The 24614-nt window shown below is 51.3% G+C and overlaps 7 protein-coding genes across 7 annotated transcripts; 4 read left to right on the top strand and 3 right to left on the bottom strand.

The window, feature by feature from the left end:
- Nucleotides 1-258: 258 nt before the first annotated feature.
- Nucleotides 259-2151, top strand: N7484_001673 (putative amino acid transporter; the record flags this gene model as incomplete). The annotated part of the gene is made up of 2 exons (XM_057112093.1): nt 259-1284; nt 1339-2151. The coding sequence occupies 2 exons, from the start codon at nt 259-261 to the stop codon at nt 2149-2151; spliced, it is 1839 nt and encodes a 612-aa protein (XP_056976830.1).
- A 2933-nt stretch (nt 2152-5084) lies between these two features.
- Nucleotides 5085-10552, bottom strand: N7484_001672 (formin sepA; the record flags this gene model as incomplete). Its single annotated transcript, XM_057112092.1, has 2 exons — nt 5085-7298; nt 7340-10552. The coding sequence occupies 2 exons, from the start codon at nt 10550-10552 to the stop codon at nt 5085-5087; spliced, it is 5427 nt and encodes a 1808-aa protein (XP_056976829.1).
- An 850-nt stretch (nt 10553-11402) lies between these two features.
- On the top strand, nt 11403-11961 carry N7484_001671 (uncharacterized protein; the record flags this gene model as incomplete). The annotated part of the gene is made up of 2 exons (XM_057112091.1): nt 11403-11429; nt 11539-11961. 2 exons carry the CDS (start codon nt 11403-11405, stop codon nt 11959-11961), a joined length of 450 nt encoding a protein of 149 aa, XP_056976828.1.
- A 630-nt stretch (nt 11962-12591) lies between these two features.
- fdh (formate dehydrogenase (NAD+) FDH1) lies at nt 12592-14001 on the bottom strand (the record flags this gene model as incomplete). The annotated part of the gene is made up of 4 exons (XM_057112090.1): nt 12592-12932; nt 12989-13533; nt 13588-13763; nt 13822-14001. The coding sequence occupies 4 exons, from the start codon at nt 13999-14001 to the stop codon at nt 12592-12594; spliced, it is 1242 nt and encodes a 413-aa protein (XP_056976827.1).
- A 2365-nt stretch (nt 14002-16366) lies between these two features.
- On the top strand, nt 16367-21152 carry N7484_001669 (leucine--tRNA ligase NAM2; the record flags this gene model as incomplete). Its single annotated transcript, XM_057112089.1, has 4 exons — nt 16367-16765; nt 16831-17457; nt 18121-18648; nt 18720-21152. The coding sequence occupies 4 exons, from the start codon at nt 16367-16369 to the stop codon at nt 21150-21152; spliced, it is 3987 nt and encodes a 1328-aa protein (XP_056976826.1).
- Nucleotides 21153-21631: 479 nt separating this feature from the next.
- N7484_001668 (VOC family protein) lies at nt 21632-22825 on the bottom strand (the record flags this gene model as incomplete). The annotated part of the gene is made up of 6 exons (XM_057112088.1): nt 21632-21663; nt 21715-21824; nt 21869-22113; nt 22164-22267; nt 22314-22362; nt 22412-22825. The coding sequence occupies 6 exons, from the start codon at nt 22823-22825 to the stop codon at nt 21632-21634; spliced, it is 954 nt and encodes a 317-aa protein (XP_056976825.1).
- Nucleotides 22826-23094: 269 nt separating this feature from the next.
- N7484_001667 (uncharacterized protein) lies at nt 23095-23715 on the top strand (the record flags this gene model as incomplete). Its single annotated transcript, XM_057112087.1, has 2 exons — nt 23095-23289; nt 23347-23715. The coding sequence occupies 2 exons, from the start codon at nt 23095-23097 to the stop codon at nt 23713-23715; spliced, it is 564 nt and encodes a 187-aa protein (XP_056976824.1).
- Between the last annotated feature and the right edge of the window lie 899 nt (nt 23716-24614).

The following is a 24614-nucleotide window of genomic DNA, read 5'->3' as shown; positions in this document are numbered from 1 at the left end:
CGGGGATTTGGCGCAAAGGGGAATCCGATTGGGCGATCGTTCCCCGAATGAACTGCACCCCTTGGCAACTTTCGCACACCTCCGTCACCCACGCTCCCTTTTTCCATATACACATTTTGATACGATCTCGGGGGGACATGGAGAGATTTGTCTTTTAACCAATCCAGTCTAGCGTTCGGCTTCGAAATCGCATCGCATCGCATCACGCCCCTCCCCAACCATCTACCAAGTACAAAGGAGATAAGAGAGAGAGAGAGAATGTCGAATACATTCGCCCACGAGTCCAGAAATGGCAACCTTACCGCTCCACGCGATTCACTAGAACTGGCTTCACTCGCTTCGTCGTCCCCCAATTCCGTCGATGGTTCCTCACGATCGTCGTCCCCCGACGGCATCTCGTCGTCGCGCAAGCTCTCGCTCGAGGATGAGGATCCTCTGGCAGGCCCTGCAGGAGATGACTACCTCGAATCAGGCCATCAACGAGGCCTCCGGTCGTATTCGATTTCGTCCGCATTCGACTTTGGTGGCAACCTGTTCCCGCTCTCGCAAACACAAGGTGGCTATGCTCCCTTAGGCACCCCGGCGTTGGACCGCCAAGGCCAGGATGGGTCATTGGAGCGAAATAAGACCTTGACGTATCTGAATGGTCTGTCACTCATTGTTGGTCTGATTATTGGCTCTGGGATCTTCTCGTCTCCCAGCCAAGTCAACGCCAATGCTGGGTCTCCGGGCGCCGCACTCATTGTCTGGGCCGTGGCGGGTGTGCTTGCCTGGACGGGGGCAGCGAGCTATGCGGAGCTAGGAGGCGCAATCCCGTTGAACGGGGGTGCTCAGGTCTACCTGTCTAAGATCTTTGGAGATCTCATGGGCTTCCTCTTCACCTGGTGCGCCGTCTTGGTTCTGAAACCGGGGTCGGCGGCGATCATTGCGATCATCTTTGGCGAATATGTTGTGCGAGGATTCGTGGGTGCTGATGTGGTTATGGGCAACCCGTGGATCAACAAGGGTGTTGCGTTAGGAGGATTAATGCTTGTGACCCTGTTCAACTGCATCTCGACCAAGATTGCGACTCGTATTGGCGACCTCCTCATGTTCTTCAAGTTTGTCGCATTACTGTTTGTGACCGTCACCGGCATTGTGGTCGCGATTACGGGCTTTTCCGTGAAGGGCGAGGCCAATGAGGAATGGAAAACACACGGTTGGTTTGAGGGCACCAACACCGAGATCTCTGATTTTGCCGTGGCGCTGTATGCGGGCCTGTGGGCTTTTGATGGCTGGGATAATGTAAGATGCCCGTTTCCCATAAGCCGATTGACTTATCTGCTAACTACTTGAAAGACCAACTACGTGACTGGCGAGTTCAAGAACCCGAATCGTGATCTGCCCCGGGTGATCCATACCGCCATGCCATTGGTCATTCTCTCCTACCTGATGGCCAACGTCGCCTATTTCCTCGTCCTCCCCCATGACACCATTGAAGCCAGCAACACCGTTGCGGTTCAATTTGGGAGTAAAGTGTTCGGGCCCGTAGGCGGTCTCGTCCTGGCGCTCGTGGTGTCCGCTAGTTGTTTCGGCGCCCTCAATGCAACCACCTTTACCAGTGGCCGCCTGGTCTATGCGGCCGGAAAGGAAGGTTTTCTCCCCTCCATCTTTGGCCGCATTGGCTTCTCCAGCTCCGCCTCCCAGGGCGCCCCCGCTGGCAGCCGTCTTCGCAGCCGCTCTTGGGCCCGCAAGTCCATCTCCCGTGTTCTGGGCGACGATGCTCGACTCGGCTTCACGCCCATCAATGCCATGGCCTTCAATGCGGTCTTGACGGGCATCTACATCGCCGTGGGCGAGTTTGGCACCCTCGTCACCTTCTATGGGGTTGCCGGATATACATTCTATTTCCTGACTGTGCTGGGCCTGATCGTGCTGCGCATTCGGGAACCGCATCTGGAGCGTCCCTACCGCACGTGGATCACCACGCCCCTGATTTTCTGCTGTGTGAGCCTGTTCCTCCTCAGCCGGGCCGTCATTGCCGAGCCTCTCCAGACCCTCATTGTGGTGGCATTCATTATCACGGGGATTCCCGTCTACTATTGGCGCATCTACCAGCGGGATGGACGAACCGGGATCTCCTGGAAGGTGTGGAAATGGCGCTCTCGGTAGATGTCCCCCTTGATCCGCTCTTATGATATTCTTGATACCTATGCATATACATCTGGGTGTACGGGGACCGATGGATTTCTGTATTATTATTATTTTTGTGCCGCATTCCTGGGATTCTTGCACAGCCTGTGAATGGCGTACGACGTGATGACGGTGGTTTCGAAGAATCTTCTGCTTTGTTTTCTGTGCATCCTGGTAGTCGAGACCAGACTCCATAGATCCCCAATATAATAATTATTAATCTGGATCACCGGCACCGTTGCATTAATCTCCAGTGACCCAATCACGACTTAGGCGACCAGGCTGTCCAATCTTCCAAGCTCCCAGTGCACAGGATCCAGTCATCTTCATCAACACCGCCTCCTCCAATCATCCCTGACCCTCAGGTAGCACTGTATTTCCATCAGCTTCCCTTGATTAGGCGACTACTCCAGCATTCCTAGGAGGTATGCTGTGTCTCCCGAGATCGATCACCCGCCAACCAGGACGGCCTGAGTTATAATAATAACCACTGAAGGTTGGATCCTACCAACATGACTCTTGAAGACTCATAGCCTACCACCTCGTATCAACTCGTGTTTAGAACCAGCATCGCGAATATCTCCCGGCCTGTGTGACCGATTCATTTGCCCTTTTGAGGTCGACGTGGGAATTGTAGAGGTCGATTTGTTTATAGCATCATCATCATCATCATCATCATCATCATCATCATCATCGGTGACTCAATCTCGGGGTTGATGCCGTTGGAGAACCCATGCATATCAGCGAACTAGCAACGGCGACCTAAACATAGAACGTCACGGCAAGATAGCATGGAATGGCCCCCACGCTCTATAGTGTGGCGGCGGTTAGCAGCACCGTTGGACCTTTCACGATGAACCACCACCGGGGGCCTTTTTCGCCCCCAATGATCATCTTAAAGACACATGGAAGATGCAGGGGCGCAACGTGGGAAAATATCTTATTTTTATTTATAGTTGCGGCTGTACTTTATCCTACGATGACATCGTCAAGCTCGTCGACGTTTTCTAGAGCTTCGGATCTATTCTTAGCGTCAATCTGACCTTCGGGATATGCTAATCCACCACTTTTGCAGTTCCTCCATTCTTCATTGATAAGCTGTTTCTGGGTGTCAACTGCCAACCCGGGGCCCCTGAGCCGAATGATGTTTCATGTTTCATGTCTCCAAGCCAAGGTTCCAGCTGAAAAAGCATGAATAATACATCGGCTCTCGTGCATAATCATTCGGAACAAAGGCCAAAAAGGCCCCGATCGACTAAGATGTCATCTTCGCAATTTACGCGCTCAGCTTGCATGTAGTGGCACGGTACCCGCTACCTGGGCTTTGGCTCGTCCTGCGAACGCCTTCCCACGCGGGAAGCCTGGGTGCGCCCGCACCCAGGTACTGGCTACCTCCCGCGTGGATCTGACTCGGGCTCTGCTCTACGTCCCAATGAACCAGAATAATCCAGTCCCTTCGTGAGACTTTGCCCTGAGTCAGACATGGTTCCAGGGGGGTTCGTCTAGAACATTGCCCGAATGGGGGTAATGGAAGCTTGGAAGATTCTGGCCTGAAGGGCTCATCCCAAGTATAAATATAAGACGAAGGGGATCGGCTAGAGCTATGGTCTCTACTCTATTCCCAGCTCAGATCTATACAAACCTCGCTTTGCTCCAAGCTATATCTATATCCGTCTACATACTTGAGCATCTCCTCTGTCTCGCCTCTGCTGTCTACTGTGCATACCAGTCTACTATCTACCATCTATCATCGTCAATCTCAATCTCAATCTCAATCTCAATCTCAATCCCAACAATGGGTCGTGGTGGATACAACGCGCCTGCGGGCAAGTCCGATGAGACCTCTTCACCACCAGCCAAATGATCCTTTGATCAACAAGGAAACGGTCATCGCACCTCACAGCAACAACGGTCACAAGCAACGCATGGCTCACTACTGAGCTCCTCTTGAACAATATCGCAACTACACCAGTCTGAATCTCCCGTCAATGGTCGACGCAAAACCGGCCACAATGATCCGCCCATCCACACAGAGAGGGCGACATGGCCAGACCCGTGCACATCGTACGCCCTTGTCTGGTCCAGCGCAATTGGGTGGATCATTTTACGAAGCAAATGTACAAAAGCATCATGTTATAGTCTGCAGGGCAACCTTAGAAGTCAATCTGAATGGTATAGAATCGGTGGACTGTATGATAGAAACGGAAGGAAAGGTTACATGACAGTTAGAATGTTTATTGTATAGAGTTAGATGGTGTTGTCGTTCCCGAAATCTCAATCTTTCTGTTCTTGAGCTACATGACTCTGGTCTAGCGTATTTGCAACATCTCAACTCGAGTAGAAACCATTGGAACAATACAGGAAAAGAATATGCGTGGATATATACATCTATCAGTGCTCTCCGATGGGTAAGAATGAAAATGAGAACACAGGAATAGAGTGCGGAATATCGAACACAAGATGCGATTCAATGAGTCTCGATCATGACCATGCCGCATGATCATGAACAATAGAGCGTGACAGAGGGTGAGAGTAACAAGGATAATTATTTACAAGGAGAGAGAGAGAGAGAGAGAGAGAGGCCCGCAAGTCCACAAGATCAGGCGGGCGGGTATGCGAAGATGCCCTCGACCGAGCTAAAAAGAAAAAGCAGAAGAAAAGAATAAAGAAGTGGGGACAAAAAATAACACATGAGAACAGATGGAAAAGAAAAGACAATGGTATCATGACACCATGCTTGGCTCATCACAGATAAGTGAAAGAAAATGAGGTGAAGGAGTGGGAAAGGGTATTATACAGTCGAGGGATTGGGAGGGGTTTGGATGTAAAGTATGGGGGTGAGAAAGAACAAGATTTTGAGACGGCATGAAGGTTCTATCAAACATTAGATTAGGAAGTAATGAGACAACGTCTCAATCCGATAATTCAATCGGGTGTTCGGGGGAACCATCATGCGGTTCTGGTGATGACGGTTCATGCTGCTCCGAAACCACAATAGAAGGCGGTTCGGCGGGAGGGCTTGGTAAGGGATCTTCAGGGCCGATGGAATCTGTCTGGGAGGGAGATGAAGGTTCAGGGACTGGCGGTAGACCACTGTCCGCACTGTCTTTGCTTCCAGTCGTAGCTCCGTTACGTCGTCGCATGCGACGGTTGCGCCGTTCCTCATCGGCACTCTCTCTTCGTCGTCGTTGGCGTTCGCCACTGGCATCAGAGTTGCTTCTCAGCCCCATGAGCATGCTAGCCGCCCGGTCTGCAACGTCTTCGCCTTCGGAGACCTGGGCGTCCTTGGCGCCCTCTTCTCCCTCGACTACCGGAGGGCTCAAAAGACCATTTTCATCAGTCTTGGCCTCGCCATCAGCGGGCTGATCAGGGGACGCATCGCCTTCATCGGCACCAGATGCGCTGGGCGGGTGTTGGCCCGAAGCCACACGAACTTGGTGACGTTCCTTGAGACGAGCACGGCGGCGACGATCGCGCTGATCTTTGGCTTGAGGCGCAGCGGCACGCAACTTCTCCAGCAACGAGTCCATCGCGCCACTTGTGGCGGGGGAGTTCGGGATTTCGGCGGGGGCAGCGCCATTGGCAAGATTGACATTGATCCGCTTGCGAGCGAGAGACGCTTCGGTGCGCTTCCGAGCCTCCTCGAGACCAATGTTTTTCTCTCGCGATTTCTTCCATTCAAGCAAGAACGAAGCCAGTTTAGCGAAGAAGTCTCGGCGGGCGTTTTCGTCGGTGTTGTCCTCGCCGTAGAAGACCATGATATCATCATAGGATTTGACCATCTCGTCTAGGTAGATCTGCATTTGTTCAGCCTTGCGGCGAGCGTCCTTCATGCTTCGCTGAACAACCTGGCTGACGCGGTCCTGGGGATGGAACTTCTTCGGGTCGCTCAGGTTGCCCGCATCCAAACTAGATTGAACGTTCTTGATATTGCTGATGTACTTCTTGGCATCGGTGCACAGTTGGTCCACGCTGATCTTCTGAAGGCCAACCACACCGCTGATTTCCTCGAAGAAGCTTTCCCACTCGGGATACTGGTTGCGAACAATACGTTCCACCAGGTCTGCAAAAGTCGTTTCATTCTTGTCATCCTTGACCATACCCAAGCGAGCGAGTGAGCTAAGCTTGAAACCCTGAGCCTGCTTGTTGGCGTCGTTCATGAAATTTCCAATATCCAAGATGAGACCAAGAACGTTCATCAGAGCAACGGAGTCCCGCAAAGATTCGCTGGCATTGACAACATCCTGCAGCCTACTCGAGATGTATTCATACTCGTGCTCGAAGGATCGAGTCAGCGCAAGAGCTCGCATTCTCGCTTTCCAATAGTGGTTCAGCTCGTAGGAGGTGGCCAGATAGATCTGGTCCTCACGAGTGAGTTCAGTAGGATCTTGCTCCCGCTCAGAACTGGTAGCACCCGGGACAGTCCAGTCCCGACTATACGGCGCCATCAACTTTGAAACGTTCTCCGGAATACTGCACATCTCTTCTCTTTGCAAGAAATCCATGACGACCATGTTATCCAAAATGTCTTTGTCACAATGGATAATCATGCGAACCACATCATCGGGAGGAAATTGGGAAAATTTCGAAAGAGCGATCTGGAAATTCTTTGACAGGTCATTGGAAATAATCTGTTTCTTGTCCTTGCGTTTCTTGGCTGCAGTGCTGGCCCCGAAGATCTTGGTTTCTTTCGCCATGAACAGCCGCTCAACCTCGTCCAGTACACCTTTCTTCGCTAGATCGGTATACTTCTCTTCTTTGTCCTCGGCGGTTGGGGCGTGGCCAGCCCAAACAGTCACTTGGGGAGTATCCACCTTGTCCCAGTGCAAAGCCTTGAGCTTCTTCTTAGGACGAATAAATGGCATATGAGTGGTACCAGGAACAGAGTCCCCGGCCATATAGTTGGGCCTCCAACCAGCACCCAGAGGAGCACTGGGTGGTGGAGGAGGGGGAGGCGCAAAGCCTTTGGCTCCAGGAGCCGGGGGGAGGCGGCGGTGGTCCACCGATAGCCCCTCCTGGAGGAGGTGGAGGAGGGGGTCCACGAATGGCCCCTCCTGGGGGAGGGGGAGGAGGAAGTCCAGAGAAACCCCCCGGAGGAGGTGGAGGAGGAATGCCGGATGCACCTCCTGGAGGAGGGGGGAGGGGGAGGAATTCCCGCTTTGGCAACACCGGGAGGAGGCGGCGGCGGGACTGAAATTCCCTTTGCACCACCGGGCGGAGGTGGAGGTGGTATAGGACTGCCTCCTGGGGGTGGTGGAGGTGGAGGAATTGCAATTGCTGCGCCACCAGGGGGAGGTGGTGGTGGTGGAGGCGGGGGCATTGCCTTTTTGTCCGATTCCGCCTTGTCTTCGGCCTTGGGTGCTTCTGTTGGGGTGATATCTCCAGCGGCAGCATCTTCGATGTCTGCAGTACCGGTTCCCTCGGGATCCTCGTCGTACTTGGGCACCTTGAGAGCTAGTTCGCCCAGTAAACCGGTTGCCTGTGCAGGGTTCAGACGTCTCTGGAAACCTATGGTACCACGAGACTGGTCGTGTGCTGCCTCGTCACCCTCCTCCACGATGGTTGGCACTGCACCATCGGGATACTGATCCATCTCAGGCACATGGCTTCGCTTGCGGTAGACAGACCCCAAGGAGCCCGAGTCCATAGTGCGACGGGTTTGCTCGGCGAATTCCTCGCTAGCATCCGTATTGCCATCCATCCGCTCGCGTAGCTCACGCAGTCGGTCCGACGGGCCGTGTTCAAGTTGACCCCAAACCTTGCCCTCAAGCTTGAACTGAGTCTTGGTCCTCTCCAGCTGGCGCTCCAGGCGTTCCATGAGACGTTCCCGATCCATAATTCCGGGCATTTGTGATGGATCAGCCTCGCCTGTCTGGTTAAGCTTTCGAGCGTTTGCCGCAGCGATGTCTTGGGCATCCCGAAGCATCAGATAAAGCTCTCGAGTCTCTAGTTCATTGCGTTGCAACTCTTGGGCACGTAGCCGCTGAATCTCGCCAACTTCGGCTTTCATGGACTCGTTTTGGCGTGTTTGAAGCTCAATAATACTGGTTTGCTCCTCAATCTGCTTCTGCAATTTCTTGACGAGACCATCAGCACCAAGCTCTACCTGAGCTCTCATCTCATCTCGCTCGGCAATGGCTGCCTCGGCGATTTGGCGAGCCTCCAGCGACTCATCATACACTCGCCTTGCCTCAGCATCCGTGTGGAGTCGATCTAAAAGGCTTTGCACAGTGAAATTCAGTCCCTGGCGTAGGTCAAGGTCGGGAAGCCTGCGATCCATAGCAACATAGCTCATCATGGCATCTACAAGCTGGAACATGCGCATACCCTCTTCACCAGAATTCTCCCGGATAAGAAGCATATGCTGCATAGCCGACAAGAAGTAGTCATGAGACCGAGTGCCATTGATCTTTGTCGCGATGGCATCCGCAATCTGAAGAGGGTCGCTCATGTCCTTGACCTCGCCCTCAACGCTATCCTTCATACTGCTCCCCTCCCGTTGGAGCAAATCTTCATAGTCGATAGCCTCATTTTCACGGAAGCGTTCGATCTGCTTGTCGATTGCCTCATATTGGAAACCTTCCATCTTCGTCAAAAGACGTACGATTCCACATGACGTGAATTGGGCACGAATATGACATCGCAATTGCAGGTCAGTCTCAGCACCATCCACCAGCATATTGATGAGCATCATCGTCGAGACAGCATATTCCATCAGGAGATTTTCCATGCCAATGCCTCCACTGCGGTACTCCTCACTGGCGCCGACCAAACTTCCCATTTTACCACGGCCATCGATGGTGACCTCGACGATTCGCATCCAGGCATCGAAGCGGCCGGTTTCGTTGTGATCGTGCTTGACCTTGTCCATGGCCTGAAGAACTTTTTGGTGGCCTTCTCCATCGGCCCAGTGGGACAGGAAGGTTAGGACTTCGCTAACAAGCTTCCGGGTGTTGAGGCGAGGGGATGATAGAGAGCTGACAAGGGCAACAAGCACACCCTGGTGTACAAGTGCATCATCCGCACCATACTTGTTGTTCATGAGACCCTTCAAACATTTGGCGATATCGTATTCTCGATCAAGATCCTTGTCGCCCGTCGGGGGAGCTGGAACTGGGCCAGATGCTTTTCGTCGATTGATTTTTTGGAGGACATTTGTCAAAGCTACTTGACCCTGAGCTTCAACGAAAGCTTTCACCCAGCTGATCGGTTGGGTTCGCAGGCTGACACTCAAACTTGCAAGCTGTTTGGAAGTAATTGTGTCGTCCATAACCTTCTTCACATACCACTCCGGGCTTCCTTCTTCATCGGCACGTTCCAACAGCCCCGACAGCCCATCATGGCCGTGAGTTTGACGGGCATTTTGCCTTCTCTTTTGTTCTCCCTGCAACTCCGTCAATCGATCCTGATGAACCAAGGTCCACTTTTTCGAGGCAGGATAAGACAGCATTTGCCGCTTGGCCTGTTCAGGAAGATTTTGCCAGCCTCGTTTATTCATCAATTCCAGAAACAGCTGGTCGACTATACGATCGTCTCTTGGCCGAGTCAGGTACTGATCAGATGGCCGGGGCACGGCTGCGGGAATATTCTGTGAGGCTTGCGAAGCTTGCCAAGCAGATTGTGCATTAGACAATCGGCCAGCACTTCCACTGGGAGCAATTGCATTGCGATCACTTGAATGCGACGGCGTGAGCGTGCGGCCAGAGCCATCGGAATTAGAAAAGTAGGTGGAGCCGCGGGTATTAGAAGAATGAGATGAATATAAGCTGGCCTGATCGAGTGACGTTCGGGAATTTGACGAAGAATCAATGGACGAGTTGTGGCCCATGCCGTTATTGGCATTCGAGCTGCCTGGGCGACCCCATTGCTGATATCTGGCCCCGCGATCGCCTGACGCACTGCTTGTCATAGTCGTGTTCGACCCATGTGGAGGCGGACGAGGGCCGGAAGGGTGCGAGGACGAGCCATTTGGCGCAGAAGTAGAGGCCCATACCGGGTATTGATGATAATCGCCGCCAGTCTTGCCAATATGGTTGGGTGAGGGTTCCTGACGGGACTCAGGTCGGGCTGTGTTGTCGATAGGGATGGGCGTTCTCGTGTCGGAGGGAAGACTTTCGAAGGGGATAGAAGTGATGACACCAGCAGTGGACGAGATGATACTTGGGTCTAAATCATGGGTCATGTCGACCGACTGGATTGAAGAGCGCTTTGAATAGCGGGACGAGCGAGAGCCGGCGGCGCTGCCCGGCGGGGCCAGACTGTCGTAGGATCCTCCATACCCATCATAGCGATCATCCGGTCCCTTGTCTTTGTACAGTTTCCTCCCAAAAAAGCTTTTTCCGGCCGAGGTCTGCCTGGACTTGTCGGCATTCGCGGGCATGTTGGTGAGAGTGTGAAGTGGCAGAGCGCAGCATCAAGGGCGCCCCTCGCACACTATCCAGAGGTCACGCGCAATTATTTCAAGTCGAATATGTAGCGTCGTCGCGGGGGCGGGTCGCCAGAGTTCTGGTGAGCGAAGACCAGAACATTCACAACGGTTCGAGGTGGTTTCTGTTTTTGTCCCTCCCTTGGGTTCCCGTTAGTATACCCGCTTTGGATGCTATGGAGCTCGCGCCGATACAGATTGTTGAAAATAAAGCAACTATGGGGTGGAGGGGAAGGATCTCACTAGAGAAGAGTAAAAAGGGGAGGGGAAACCGAAACTTGCAGGTATGCACCAGGCGATTCCAGGGTCGATCAAAGCACGGGCACCCTTAATTGCAGATTAGGGGATTCATCTCATAAGGCATATTAGGGGCTTAGTTGCGGGCTTAGTCACCTGTCACTTCGGACAAACTCCCCGACCGGGTCACGTGCCATCAGGTGATGGTTGTGGGGCAAGACGGTTTCTATACGCGTGATGCGTATTCTAATTTCTTTTCTTTTTTTTTTTTTTTTTTTTTGTAGATTTATGGGTGTTTTCTATTTTTTTGCTGCGCGAAAGGGACTGAGAGCTTGACAATTGAATGATACCTCGCGCAATTCTGAATGGTTGTTGGCATTGGGCTCTTTGTTTCGCGGGGGTTTTCAAACTTCGGGAGGATCTACTTAGGCCCCCTGATACCAAACCGTCCGGTAAACATCTCCGCTATCTTATCCCCGAGCCCAAGTGAGGGCTCAACCCAGAATTCCTCAACTGCAAAAAACACACACACGTAAGACAGCTCCAAAGGGACTGTTCATTTATCACCATGGGCTCTGCTTCAAGTTTTGCAAAGGTTAGTATTGCATCTGACATCCCCGGGACCCTTTCCCGCATGGAATGGCAGCGTCGTCACCCCCGAAGGCAACCACTGGAACAAATTGATTGACCACACTGCTTCACAGACTATTATTGTGCCTGCATCAATTGCGCTATCGGTCTATCTGCTCTTCTCCTTCCTGATTATTCCGTTCTTTCGGCGTTATCACCAACGTTACTCCCAATACCTCCCTCTACACACGATCTCTGCGCACACCCTTTCGCTCCGGGATCGCGTGGCCGACGCAGTCATGCGCTTTTTTCTTCCATCATCATGGCGACGTGGAGCACACTTGGATGACCATGAGAATATCGATATTGACGACGACGAAGGAGAGCTCATGATCGGCATGGGCATGGATGCGGCTCGACGGGAAGCCTTGAATCGCCATCGCAATACCGCTGCAGACACCCAATCGCGGTTGAGTCGAGAGCTCGAGGAAGGATTTATGGATGACAGTGACAATGAAAGCACTGAGGGCCGACACGGCGCAGAAAATCGACATTGAGGTCTCTTTCAGACCTATCGGTTTATTTACGGCTTCCCGGTCATAGGCGGCGTTTTCTTCATCATTTGTATAACCAGCGATTCTTGAGATTTCAAGACATGCATATAGCCTTTCACTTAGATTTCAAATCATTCTCTTGTCTTGGAAATAGACAATTGGTCACAGCACACAGGACGGTATTTAGTATTTTACTTGGGAGGTATACAACATCAAGTAGTAGTGAGTAGGAAGGCAAGGGGAGCCATTGGGATTCCCAAGGGGAAATTCAAGCCAAATGTGTTATCTAAGCTCTAGACAATATAAAGCATTCGTGGGATCCACAAGCCTTCCAGCCGGTTTTGCCCTAGGAGCTGTCAATCCGTTGGGATCGACAGTGTCCCACGCCCCACTCGATGATCACTGGAGGCGACAGACTTATCTTACGTGAGCAAATGATACGAGAATCCTATCACAAGGTCAAAAAAGATCTGATAAAGATATGTAATTTCATTGGTATCGTAAATGCTATATTTTCAGCATTGCCATGCCTTCAGAAGGGCATGGTGGAAAAGATATGAACAATCGAAAAGAAACCATCGCACGTCAATTCAAAAGGGGCCCTTTTTATTACCATGCAAGCAGTCAAGCAATCTACTTGCGCTGACCGTAAGCCTTAGTGGCGTAGTCACCCTTGTGGACGATCAGGTCCTGAGGGCGGTAGTCCTCACGACCGGAGAAGTAGCTCTCCAGGATGTCCTTGGTACCGTTGGCGTAACGGACCTGGGCATCGATGGAGGTACCGGACATGTGAGGGACCATGGCGTTACCACCGCCCCAGGGGTGCTCGGCGTAGCGGAGAGGGTGATCCTTGGGGGCGGGCTGGGGGAACCAGACGTCACCACCGTAACCGCGGAGGTGGCCGGACTTGAGGGCCTCGGCAACGTCCTCCTTGACAACAATAGCACCGCGGGCAGTGTTCACGAGCCAAGCACCTGATTTTCTGTTAGCGATGTTGAATGATGACCGATCTTATCTCAATGTAACTTACCAGGCTTCATCTTGGAGATCAGCTCCTTGTTGAATAAACCACGGGTCTTCTCGTGCAGAGGGCAGTTGATGGTAACAACGTCACACTGAGCGAGCATCTCCTCAAGGTTCTCAACGCGACGGCAGCCAATCTCCTTCTCGGCCTCGGGGCTCAGGGGCTGGTAGTCGTAGTAGAGCAGCTCCTTGCAGTCGAAGGGCTTCAGACGGCGGAGCACACGCTCACCGATACGGCCGACAGCGACGGTACCAACAACCTTGCCCTCCAGGTCGTACTCGTTCTTGGCGACAGCAGCGACGTTCCAGTCACCGTTGCGGATCTGGTCGTGGGCGGGAACGAAGTTACGGACCAGGAGAAGGATGGTCATGACGACGTGCTCGGCGACGGACACGACGTTGGAACCGGTGACCTCGGCGACAGTGATACCACCGTTGGTCTTGTTGGCGGCATTGAGGTCAACGTGGTCGGAGCCAATACCGGCAGTGACGGCAAGCTTCAAGTTCTTGGCCTTGGCCAGACGCTCAGCGGTGAGGTATCCAGGGTGGAAGCTAATCAAGTGTTAACGAATGGAGCACAAATGTGTAGATTGCGGGATGGCGAACGGAGTAGTAATGATGACCTCGGCGTCAACCAGCTCCTTATCGAAGGTAGAGTCCTCGCCCTCCTTGTCGGAGGTAGTCACCAGGGTGTGACCCTGGTCCTCGAGCCACTTGCGGATACCGAGCTCATTCTCAGTAGTACCGAGAAGACCGGGCTGCTGCTTGGAGTGCTCGCCGCCCTGAAAGATGAATCAGCCGTCTGGATTTTGGATAATGGAAAGATCATCATTGACTTACGTCGTACAGAACCAAAAGAACTTTACCCTGGAGGGAGGCAGATGCGGTTAGCGTACGTGCATTGACAAAGGCACCTGGCGGTCTCGCAAAGGCATTGGCGACGGGAGGCTTAAAAGCCCCCGAGAACAATTGGGTGGCAGGCCGTCGCAATTGACGGGAAAGGGATCGAATAAATACCATTGTGAAGAATTATTAAATCAAAATTGATTGAAAATGTGAAGAGAGAGAAAAAATCTGTTACGGAAGTCAGCGACTGCATTTTATATGATCAACGACAAGGTTGAGTCGATGAAGTCAGAGTGGTTGGAGTAAACCGGCTACTGAGCGGGGAGAGTGGGGGGAGTAATGCAGGACATGTCCCTGACACTTGGATTGATCCTTACCCGAGTATGAGAAGTACCGGATTGAGAGAAGAGTTTGAAGTAGATGGAAGAAGAGACAAACTGTACTCGGGTTTGGACAAGTATTATATATATTTTCCCTTTCTCCAATCGAGCCCCTCTTTTGCTTGGACAGATCTACCTGAGAAGCCACAATTCCAAAACACGCCGTGTAGCAAAGCGGGACCCGGGACGGGAGAGTAGCCGGATGGGGTACTCAACCACTCATGGTCCCGATCTCTCCGCATGAGGGACAAAGGAGGGGGAGGAAACTCTGTGGTTCGTGCTCTGGCTGAACTGTAATGCGCTTCTCGTGTTCCAAGTCATCCTTGCATTAGTGTGATACCTTCTTGAAGTTTCATTAGTCTCCTCATGAGTTTGTTTGATACAGTAAGACTGATGGAGGCAGTTGAGCTATGATCCTATAATAGCGTGCGGGGAACCTCGTTGTCGGGACTACAAGCTACCATTACTTTGTGGGCTTATCATAGGACTGATCTCGGACGGAAGCACTCCCGGGAACCGTGTCGATAGCAGTAGCACTACAGTACAGTGGTGTATACATGCCCAAGAACGCCTCCAACTGTCAGCCCACGCCCTCAAGGTCGTGACGCTAACCCAAATTGACCCCGCAGCGGGGTTACTGAACTGATGAGGGGTAGCTCTCACCTTCTCAGTAAAAAAAGAACACAAGCCAACAGTCCACATTTGTACAGAGGACCTTGGTTCAGAGTCAGCATAAGCTCCAATCATGACAGAACTTCGATTCTGCATGAAGATGCCCTTCCCCCGGGGCTGATCTGATTCCCGAACCATTTCCGCGCTTCTGCCGAATTTCGGCCATTTGCCTTTTCTCCAACTCCAGACCCGCTCACTGCGACACGTATTCCCTGCTTCGGTGAGGAGAGTGGTTGCGTTGGGGATTTCACCCTCACGGGTCCACTGTCCGTGACAAGGCTGTGCCCGCGGAATACATAACCAGATGGAGAATTTGGAGTCGCTCAAGGGGGGTTTTGATCCTCTCCGCAAAAGGAATTGGGCGCGCACGGCTTGTCATGATCGTCCCATTGAGTGACTTTCATTATTACTATGATCAGCGCCTGAATGCAGAATCGCAAATTGCACGAAATGCATCGCCAAATCGATAATCACCATGGGCAGAGATTTCGATCAGTGAACTTGACGTCTGCGATAACCCCGAGCTTTCGCGAGTCCGATCCAGTGGTGGAATTGATTGAAATACAGGATACGATTTAATGGCCGCAAAACAAACGACACAGACATTCCTGGAATATGCGATTGTGGTTCTAAGAAGCTGAATGAGTTCTGTCTTTTTTAGGCCATCATTCGCATTGGGCAGAAAGCTGCATAGCGCAGGCTGATCTTTTGTTAGCAATCGCGTTATGTGAGGGTCACGGCTTTAGGAAGAATTATTTTGCGAGCTTTTTCCAAAGAGGATCATAGCTAATCTTTGATGATTGACCCGCTGCTTGAGTAGGTACTATTACCCCGCTGGTAACCTCCGATCGGCAAGCCTTAAGATCGCCCAATCGCTCTACAACATGGCTGCAGGACCTGGGCTTTCCAGCGAGCATTTGCAAAATTACAAAGGGAGGGGCATTGCAGACTTGGAGGTCACATCTACTAATCGATTCCTGATTCCTATATGGCAGCCTCCATACAATGGATCCGATCGCGTCGCTACGTTTCGTTTCAAGAGCCCAGCACTACCAATTGACGTTGAACCGAGCAGCCAAATGCACCCTATAAATTCTTCGAGGCGCAGGAACTTTTTATACATACTGGGGACAGATTATTTTGGCTTGAGCACGCTCTCGTGAAAATGGTCAATCTAAGGTTGCCAATGACACAATACATCACTTACCTTGCGAACAAAAAGAGATCATTTTATGGTCATCCATATCATGATCAAATGTCATGAAATATCCATTGGTTGCGAACAGGAATATGCGCGAGTTGAAAGGAAACCTGGGGGCAGCAAATCAGGCTCGGCGATTGCCAATCCCGCTAATCTCCGCTCCGCGCGCTCGGAGAAAGTTGATTTCGGACTTTCATTTCGAGGTCGCGTCTCTTACATTAGATTGCATTTCTTCTTTTCAATCCATGTCATATTTCTTCTTCCATCCATAATTACCACCTATTCAATGAGATTACGATCAACGACCCCTGTGCAGTCGCTTGTGCGCGGCTGTAGTGGGCGCGCCCATCAAATCCCCAACTTGACCCGCCTGTTGTCAAGCACCTCATGCCGCCCAAGCAGGCTTCGTGCTCGCCTCGAGATTCCTCCCCCGTTCCCGGTCACAAAAGCATGCCCCGAACCGACATGTAACTGCCCGTCGACACCATCTATGCCGGAAGGATTGCCGATCGACCATGAGCAAGTGTTGAACGGGACGATGGCGGCATATGCGCAGCAGCTTTTGATTTGTACTGGACAGAGAGACTGGACAAGTCGCATTGAAAATGATGGAGAAAACCATAGATGGGGTGATCTCGTAAGGGGCCTCAAGCGCCTGCTTGGTCGCGGAGGCCCATATCTGGATGTATGCGAATACCCTGATCTGCTTGCTGAAGCCGGTCGCTAACCTTGGCCTCCCTCTCAATACAGCCCTTCAACAATGTCCTTGTCACTAATACTTCCATTGCGCCCGCTGCGACCAAACGCACCACCGCCTCCGCATTTCTCTTTCCCAGCTTCAAATACATTCCCTCCATCCCAGTCGAAATCCTCTCCTCTCCGAACACCACCGACTTGACCACGTTTGTCCGCGCATTTCTCCTTCCCGAGCAGCTAAATCGCATGCACTCGTCTTTGCCCGAGGCCAAGCAAGCTGATATGACCCGGGTCCCGGATTTGGCTTCGAAGTTTACGGGCATCATCGACATTGAAAATTCGCCCACCATTTTAATTTGTGGACATGGAGGCCGCGATATGCGCTGTGGTGTCATGGCACCCGCACTTGAGACCGAGTTCCAGCGTGTGCTTCAAGCACAAGGATTTACGTCCACGAATAGCGATGGCACAACCATCGACGACCCCAAGCATGCCCACATTGGTCTGATCAGCCACATTGGCGGTCATAAATACGCAGGCAATGTCATTGTATATATCCCACCAAAGATGACGATTGGAGGCTCAGAGTCTCACCCGCTGGCGGGTAAGGGGATTTGGTATGGCCGCGTGGAGCCCAAGCATGTGCAAGGTATAGTGGATGAAACCATTCTTGGGGGCAGAGTAGTTGCAGACCACTTTCGTGGCGGAATAGACCGGAATGGGGACATTCTGCGGTTATAGGCTGGACGAAAGGTCTAGTACTTGTATAGTTTGTATTGTCATCTGCAAAAAGAAGAAGAATAGATATCACAATAGACCTCTCTCCGCAAGGCTTCCCTTAGTGATCGTGTAGGTTCAACTTTGGAAATCGATCAATCTTATGAGAAACATTAGTCCGACAACATATGCTAAAGGTAGCCGCATTCAAGTAACCCATTAATATTACAGTTTATCTGGATTAATGCTTCCTTATTTCTCGGGTGTGTGTTCAAGAGTATACTGTAGAGCATACTGTATAGGTACCCGCGCTTAGTTCAAGTCAACAAGACAACGCTTCAATCGACCCTTGCGAGTCAATGAGATTCTAGCAATGGCGTAACCGCCTGGAAATTACCAGACACACCCTAGCATGCACGCAAATACCCTATCTCAGTCCTCGAGGGGGCACATAATGGCCGTGATGTCGAAATGATGATCTCCGACTTGATTGCACCTGGCGCTAGTCCCGATCGGGCTTAAAGCTGTGCGGGCTCCGGGGAAGTTTTGAAGACGAAGAGTACCAACACTTACCCCCAACATTGACGAGGTGCTGGAGCGCCCGATATTGTACGACCTTTGCTATAGCATAATGAGATATTTATCATTATGCAGACTCTCTCCCGAATTCGATTGACGCCTTTAGCCGCACAGGCGCGGAGGTACGCCCGCCCCCGGCTGCGCCCATTCGCTCTCTCCACGAACGCCTTCATTCGCCTCGCCACGAATACTGCAAGCCCCCGAAAGCTTGACCTTCCTGCACTGGACAAGAAATGGCAGGCTCAATGGAAACTGGACGCGACTTCACCGCCATGCAGTACCGAACACGCATCCGAGCCCAAACCAAAGTCATACATTTTGTCGATGTTCCCTTACCCCTCGGGCACGCTGCATATGGGCCATCTTCGCGTGTATACAATTTCAGATGTGCTCTCAAGGTTCTATAGGATGCGCGGACACGATGTCCTGCACCCGATGGGGTGGGATGCTTTTGGATTGCCAGCTGAAAACGCTGCGATTGAACGCGGCGTGGATCCTGCAGAATGGACGCAGCAAAATATCACGAAGATGAAGGCTCAATTAGATAGTATATCAGCGGGATTTGACTGGGATCGGGTATGTTGTGAAATTCCAAGCGGGGCTCGGCGGCTTTTTATGCGACCAACTAACTCTTGAGCTCTGCGTAGGAAGTTGCTACCTGTGCGCCGGACTTCTACGAGCACACCCAACGGATATTCTTGATGCTACATGAGAAAGGATTGGCGTACCAAGCGGAGGCTCTAGTCAACTATGACCCTGTCGACAAGACTGTGCTCGCCAATGAGCAGGTTGATGCCAATGGCTTCTCGTGGCGATCTGGAGCCAAGGTCGAGAAACTGAATCTCAAACAGTGGTTCTTCCGAATCACGGACTTCAAGGAGATGCTATTAAAGGATCTAGACTCGCTTGCTGGGGGTTGGCCGGAACGTGTTCTATCCATGCAACGGAATTGGCTTGGGAAATCGAACGGCGCCAAGATCAGGTTCCCTGTGGATGTTGACGGCACAAATGTACACGTTGACGTCTTCACCACACGGCCAGACACCCTTTACGGTGTTGAATATGTGGCTCTATCACTAGATCACCCCATCGTTCTACAAGCTGCAGAGAAAGACGCCTCCCTTCGCCAGTTCTTGAATGAGGCATCTTTACTTCCACCCGACTCCAAGGCCGGTTACCGCCTAAATGGAATTGCAGCAACTCATCCTTTGCTGAAAATTGACAATGAAAGCCCTCAATTGGCGAGAAATCTCCCCGTCTTTGTTGCGCCCTATGTTCTCAGTGATTATGGTGAGGGTGCAGTTATGGGTGTGCCTGGTCATGACGCCAGAGACATGGCGTTCTTCAAGGAAAACGCGAACCCCGAGTCAATTCCTGTTGTTATTGAATCAGAACCATCTCAAGAACATGTCACTGCGGTTTCTGCCCAGGATGCGAAGGCTTTCACGCAGGAGGGCTTTCTCACCTCGCAGTGTGGAAAGTATCAAGGTCTGCACTCCAAGGAGGCTGCACAGCAGATTATCAACGATCTCAGCAAAGAGGGACAGGCCACTTTTGTGGAAAGCTGGCGGCTACGAGATTGGTTGATCAGCCGGCAGCGGTACTGGGGTGCACCTATTCCCATCATCCACTGTGGCGAGTGTGGCCCGGTTCCTGTGCCGAAAGAAGACCTTCCCGTCAAATTGCCTAAGATCCAAGGTGAATGGTTGAAGGGGAAGAAGGGAAATCCCCTTGAATCATCCGAGGAATGGCTTCACACAAATTGCCCCAGCTGTGGAGGTCCCGCCAAGCGTGACACAGATACCATGGATACGTTTGTGGACTCTTCTTGGTATTTCCTCCGCTTCCTAGACGCGGCAAACAAAGATTCCCCATTCTCACCGTCCGTCGCGCGGCCAGTAGATGTCTACGTTGGAGGTGTGGAGCATGCCATTCTGCATCTGCTCTACGCCCGATTCATCTACAAGTTCCTCGCTCAGTCAGAACTATTCCCAGCCACTGCACCTGGTGAGCAATCGGTAGCAGAGCCTTTCAAGATGCTTCTGTCCCAGGGAATGGTTCATGGCAAGACCTTTACGGAGCCATCGACGGGTCGGTTCTTACTCCCGCACGAAGTTGATCTCACAAAACCTGACAAGCCCTTGATTACGGGCACCCAAATCACCCCTAACATCTCATTCGAGAAGATGTCGAAGAGCAAGCACAATGGCGTTGATCCTACGACCTGTGCATCCAAGTATGGTGCTGATGCCACCCGTGCACACGTTCTCTTCTCGGCTCCCGTTAGCGAAGTCCTGGAGTGGGACGAATCCAAAATTGTCGGCGTTGAGCGCTGGTTCGGCCGGCTTTGGAAGCTTGTCTTTGATACACAGCAAACGTTGGCTGAAGCGTCCTTCGCCATTACCGTGGCCGATCTGAAGGACTCTGCCGGTCACGCCATATCCCTGCCTCCCTCACTCCAAGATCTGAGCAGCTCTGATGCGGACGCTGTCCTAGCAACCCACAACACCATCTCTTCTGTCACTGGCTGCATTGAGAGCAACCCCTACGGCCTGAATACCGTCATCTCGGATCTGACCAAGTTGACCAATGCCCTTTCCTCAGCATCTCCTTCTCCCTCTCCCCTCGCCCTCTACATATCTGTCTCTGCCCTTCTCCGCCTCCTAGCACCGATTGCCCCTGCACTAGCCTCCGAGTCTTGGGAAATACTGCATGACTCCGTTATGAAGCCATCCGAACCTGCAACTCCCGTGCCATCTGTCTTTTCGTCTCCCTGGCCTACCGCTCTCCTCACCTCTGAACAAGCCGAGGCTCTATCCTCCCGCGGTGGTCAAACGGTAGCTGTCCAGATCAACGGAAAGCTCCGCTGTGCGGTCACCATTCCACGCTGGCCGTCTGCTCAAGAAGTCCCTTCATCCAAGGGCAAGGCCCCGGCTGCTTCCAAGGAAGAACAAGACTGGATCATCGATCGAGTCTTGGAGACTACCGAAGGTAACCTGTGGCTGCGCGAAAAGCACGACTGGGAAAAGAGACGACGAGTCATTGTTGTCAAGGGCAAATTGATGAACGTCGTGTTCTAGTTTAGTCGCTCGGTTCGACTGATCATTCTCCATTCTAAACTGTATCAATTCAATAGACCTGTACAATAGCATTGTTTCATCTCCAAACTTCATATCCATTTGGTCTTTAGACCAAGCAATGCGCATTTGGTCCTGTAAATATCAAAGGATCCTCGGCTGGAATTTAAGACTCTCTTCAGCGTTGCCAGACTTGAAACGTGATACGCTATAGTATTGGTCGATATGATATAGGTTCAATAATCTTAGGGGAGGGGAAGATTAAATGTATCTTTAAGTACATCCGCATGATTTCTTGGCATATATGGTGAAGTAGAAGATGACCCTAGTTTCAGAAACTAAGTAGCACGAAAACCAAGAAGATCGGTTTTTATCTACTCTTCAAGTGTTTTTACAGCGAGTTCAAGGTTAAGCTTCGCCATTTATGGTCTTGGCTCATCTCTGCCACATATTATACCAATGACATCAGCGTTCAACAATAACTAAAATAGAAATGTGGGTGGTAAATCAGGACCTGTCAAGGTTAGATCATCCGTAGCATAACTTGCATTGATTAAATACTTACCCCAAACATGCAATGAATCAGGAGACGCCTGCGACCGGTTGGTTGGATACTCGTCATTCACCAAATCGCCATCCACGTCGTGCTCGAGAATGAACCGTGAGGGATCAAACCTAGGCCAGTCAGCCAAATCCCAAGTGACTTTCGGAACCCATACCAATAATCGAAAATTTGAGAGCCCGTAACATGTCTTCCCACGCCCCAACAATTCTCATAGCCTTTGTGGCGAAGCCAGTCATGTCCCAACTTTTGGGTGTCAAAATCGTGCGTCTCAAATGACGAATGATGAACGTGGGACTTGGGCCCTTCGAAAAAGAAGAAGCAGTGGTGATCAACCTTTTCGGATCCACGGTCTAGGTGGAGGAATGTGGTGATATCGCGCCCGTTCTCGTCGTAGACCAGCTATTGCCACATCAATACAGGCATAGGATGCAACAAGGTAGAGCACTCACGTCGCTGGGCTTGAAGTTGAAACGGGTGGTATAAAAGTCCAAGGCCTTGGCAAAGTCGGTCACGCACATGCCAAAGTGCCCTATCTTATGAACAGGCGCCGGCCCTACATCGATCAGTGGGGATTCATCATCACGCTTGTTTCAACTCACCTTTCTCGAATCTCTGGAACTTGTTCACCGATCGATATTTCTCTGTTGGCTATGACATGTTAATGCCAAATACAGGATTCAGATCAAATTCAACTTACCAGGTTGTACTGTGATGCAGGGAATTTCTTGCCGTCGGGCAACTCTTGTCCATAGACCAGATGGAAGGGGAAATGGTCAAGCGGATCGCGGAAGGTCACATAGTAGCCCCCGCCAGGCGCATCAGTCAGCGCCGTGACCGGACTGGCATCAGGCAATGTCTGAGAAGTATATTCAAGGTCTTCCTCGGACTCCACGACAAATGCCGCGCCTCCGAATTCATCTTCGTCACCTTGTCTAGCGCAGTACACAAACGGCTCGGGGCCAGTGCCGCGATAGTAGATATTCTTCCCTACACGCTTCGCTTCCTGGAAGCCAAAGTCCTCCAGAAACTGGCTCGCTTTTGCAATGTCCTTGTGGGTATAGTAGACATGCGCGATGCGCATTAAGTTGATACGACGATTGTTGCTATTCATTTTGGCGCGATTTCTCGTAGACTGGATTCATATTAGAGACGAGTAGCATACACTTTATCTTAACAGTTTGTCGACGTAATTCACGGCATATGGTTTGTCTTCTAGATGAGTCGGACTATCTTCGGTCTGATTCCCCGCATTCATAGGGTTTCACCAGCACCATTCTGCCCGAAATCGTAACGACGCGTTAGATTCATCAGTTCACATATATTTCAATTGCATCTTTCTAGAATGTCTTTTGCTCAACCTTCTCTATCAATATTTTCAACATGGCACCTACGTGGGCTCACCTCATCCAATTCATTGCCGAAGAGGATGGACAAGTGCATTTAGGGCAAGTGGACGAGACAGAATTCCCTGATGTGGGACTTGCCATACTCAATGGGGAGAGAGTGACCGCCAAGGAGATCAAGGGCTCTATCTTTGATGGCGTGGTTCGAGACAAGGTTCCCAGCGTCGCTCGGGTACGGTCGAATCAACCATCTATAGAGAGGCTGGGAATCACTAATTTCTCTTGTTAGATCTTGGCTCCTATCAGCATGGAGGAAGTTCCCATCATTCGCTGCATGGGGCTCAACTACCGCGATCATGCATTGGAAGCCAATATGCCCATCCCAGATGTGCCTGTGCTTTTCATCAAGCCACGCACCGCTCTGAATGGCCCGTATCCCGCGAGGATCAACGTGCCAAAGATCGCTCAGGATGGGACAAGCGACTATGAGGCCGAATTGACCATCATCCTCTCCAAGGATGGGAAAGACATCCCCGAAGAAGACGCTATGGATTACGTGCTTGGTTATACTTCCAGTAACGACGTCAGTGCGAGGGCTCAACAGTGGAAGAACAGCCAATGGTCATTCGCCAAAGGTACTTTATTAATTCTTCGATGAGGGACTCCAAACTGACACCCTCGGGGTTCGATTACTCCTGTCCGATTGGCCCGATCTTGGTCTCTCCATCGGTCATCCCGGATCCCCATCAGCTCTCAATCAAAGCCATCCATAATGGAAACACGGTGCAGGATTCGAACACACGGTACACACTTATTCGTATTTATTATATTCTCTAGCGCTAATATATGGGTTAAAACAGGGAGATGATTTTCACTATTCCCCAGATCATATCGTTCCTTTCCCAGGGAACGACGCTTGAGAAGGAACGATCATTATGACTGGCACAGAGCCTGGAATTGGTGCCATGCGCGATCCAAAGGTGGTGCTGAATCACGGGGATGACATTCGCGTGGAGATTGAGAAGATTGGGACGCTGGTCAATACTGTCCATTATGAATAGATCTGTGTTATGTGTTGGCTACAGTTTGAATAGATATTAAACAATTACATCTAGAACATACAAAGGCCTACTCTGACCAATGGATACAATATCTTCCACCTACAAATGATGGCCCAACTGTACCTTTGAACCAGATCCGAGTCAAGCCGGCTCGTGAGACTTCATATGCTGCAAATATAACATGATCATTGTCTCGCTATTATCACGGGGGGTTTCCGGTCGGACTTGAAATCCATCACTTGATGTGAGCAAGCTATGTTGATTCGTGATTTCTCATTTGCTAGATGGCCCGAAGTTGCCCCGAGGGAGCTCGCATGAAGATGTTATGCAAATCAGCATATCGATTTCCCACACTCAATCTAACCACTAGATTCGACGCAGGGAGCATAATCTAATTCCACAAGTCCTGAAGCAGCCACCTTCAACGCCTAAGCCTCACGAATATGCAAGGGTCAACGCTAGGAAAAGAGCGTCCGGCTTCCCGAGCCGATTTCGG

Source organism: Penicillium longicatenatum, assembly GCF_028827895.1.
Source record: "Penicillium longicatenatum strain IBT 33135 chromosome Unknown contig_1_segment0_segment0, whole genome shotgun sequence".
NCBI lineage: Eukaryota > Fungi > Ascomycota > Eurotiomycetes > Eurotiales > Aspergillaceae > Penicillium > Penicillium longicatenatum.
The sequence above is the reverse complement of the archived record's forward strand: the minus strand, read 5'-3'. Positions and strand labels throughout refer to the sequence as shown.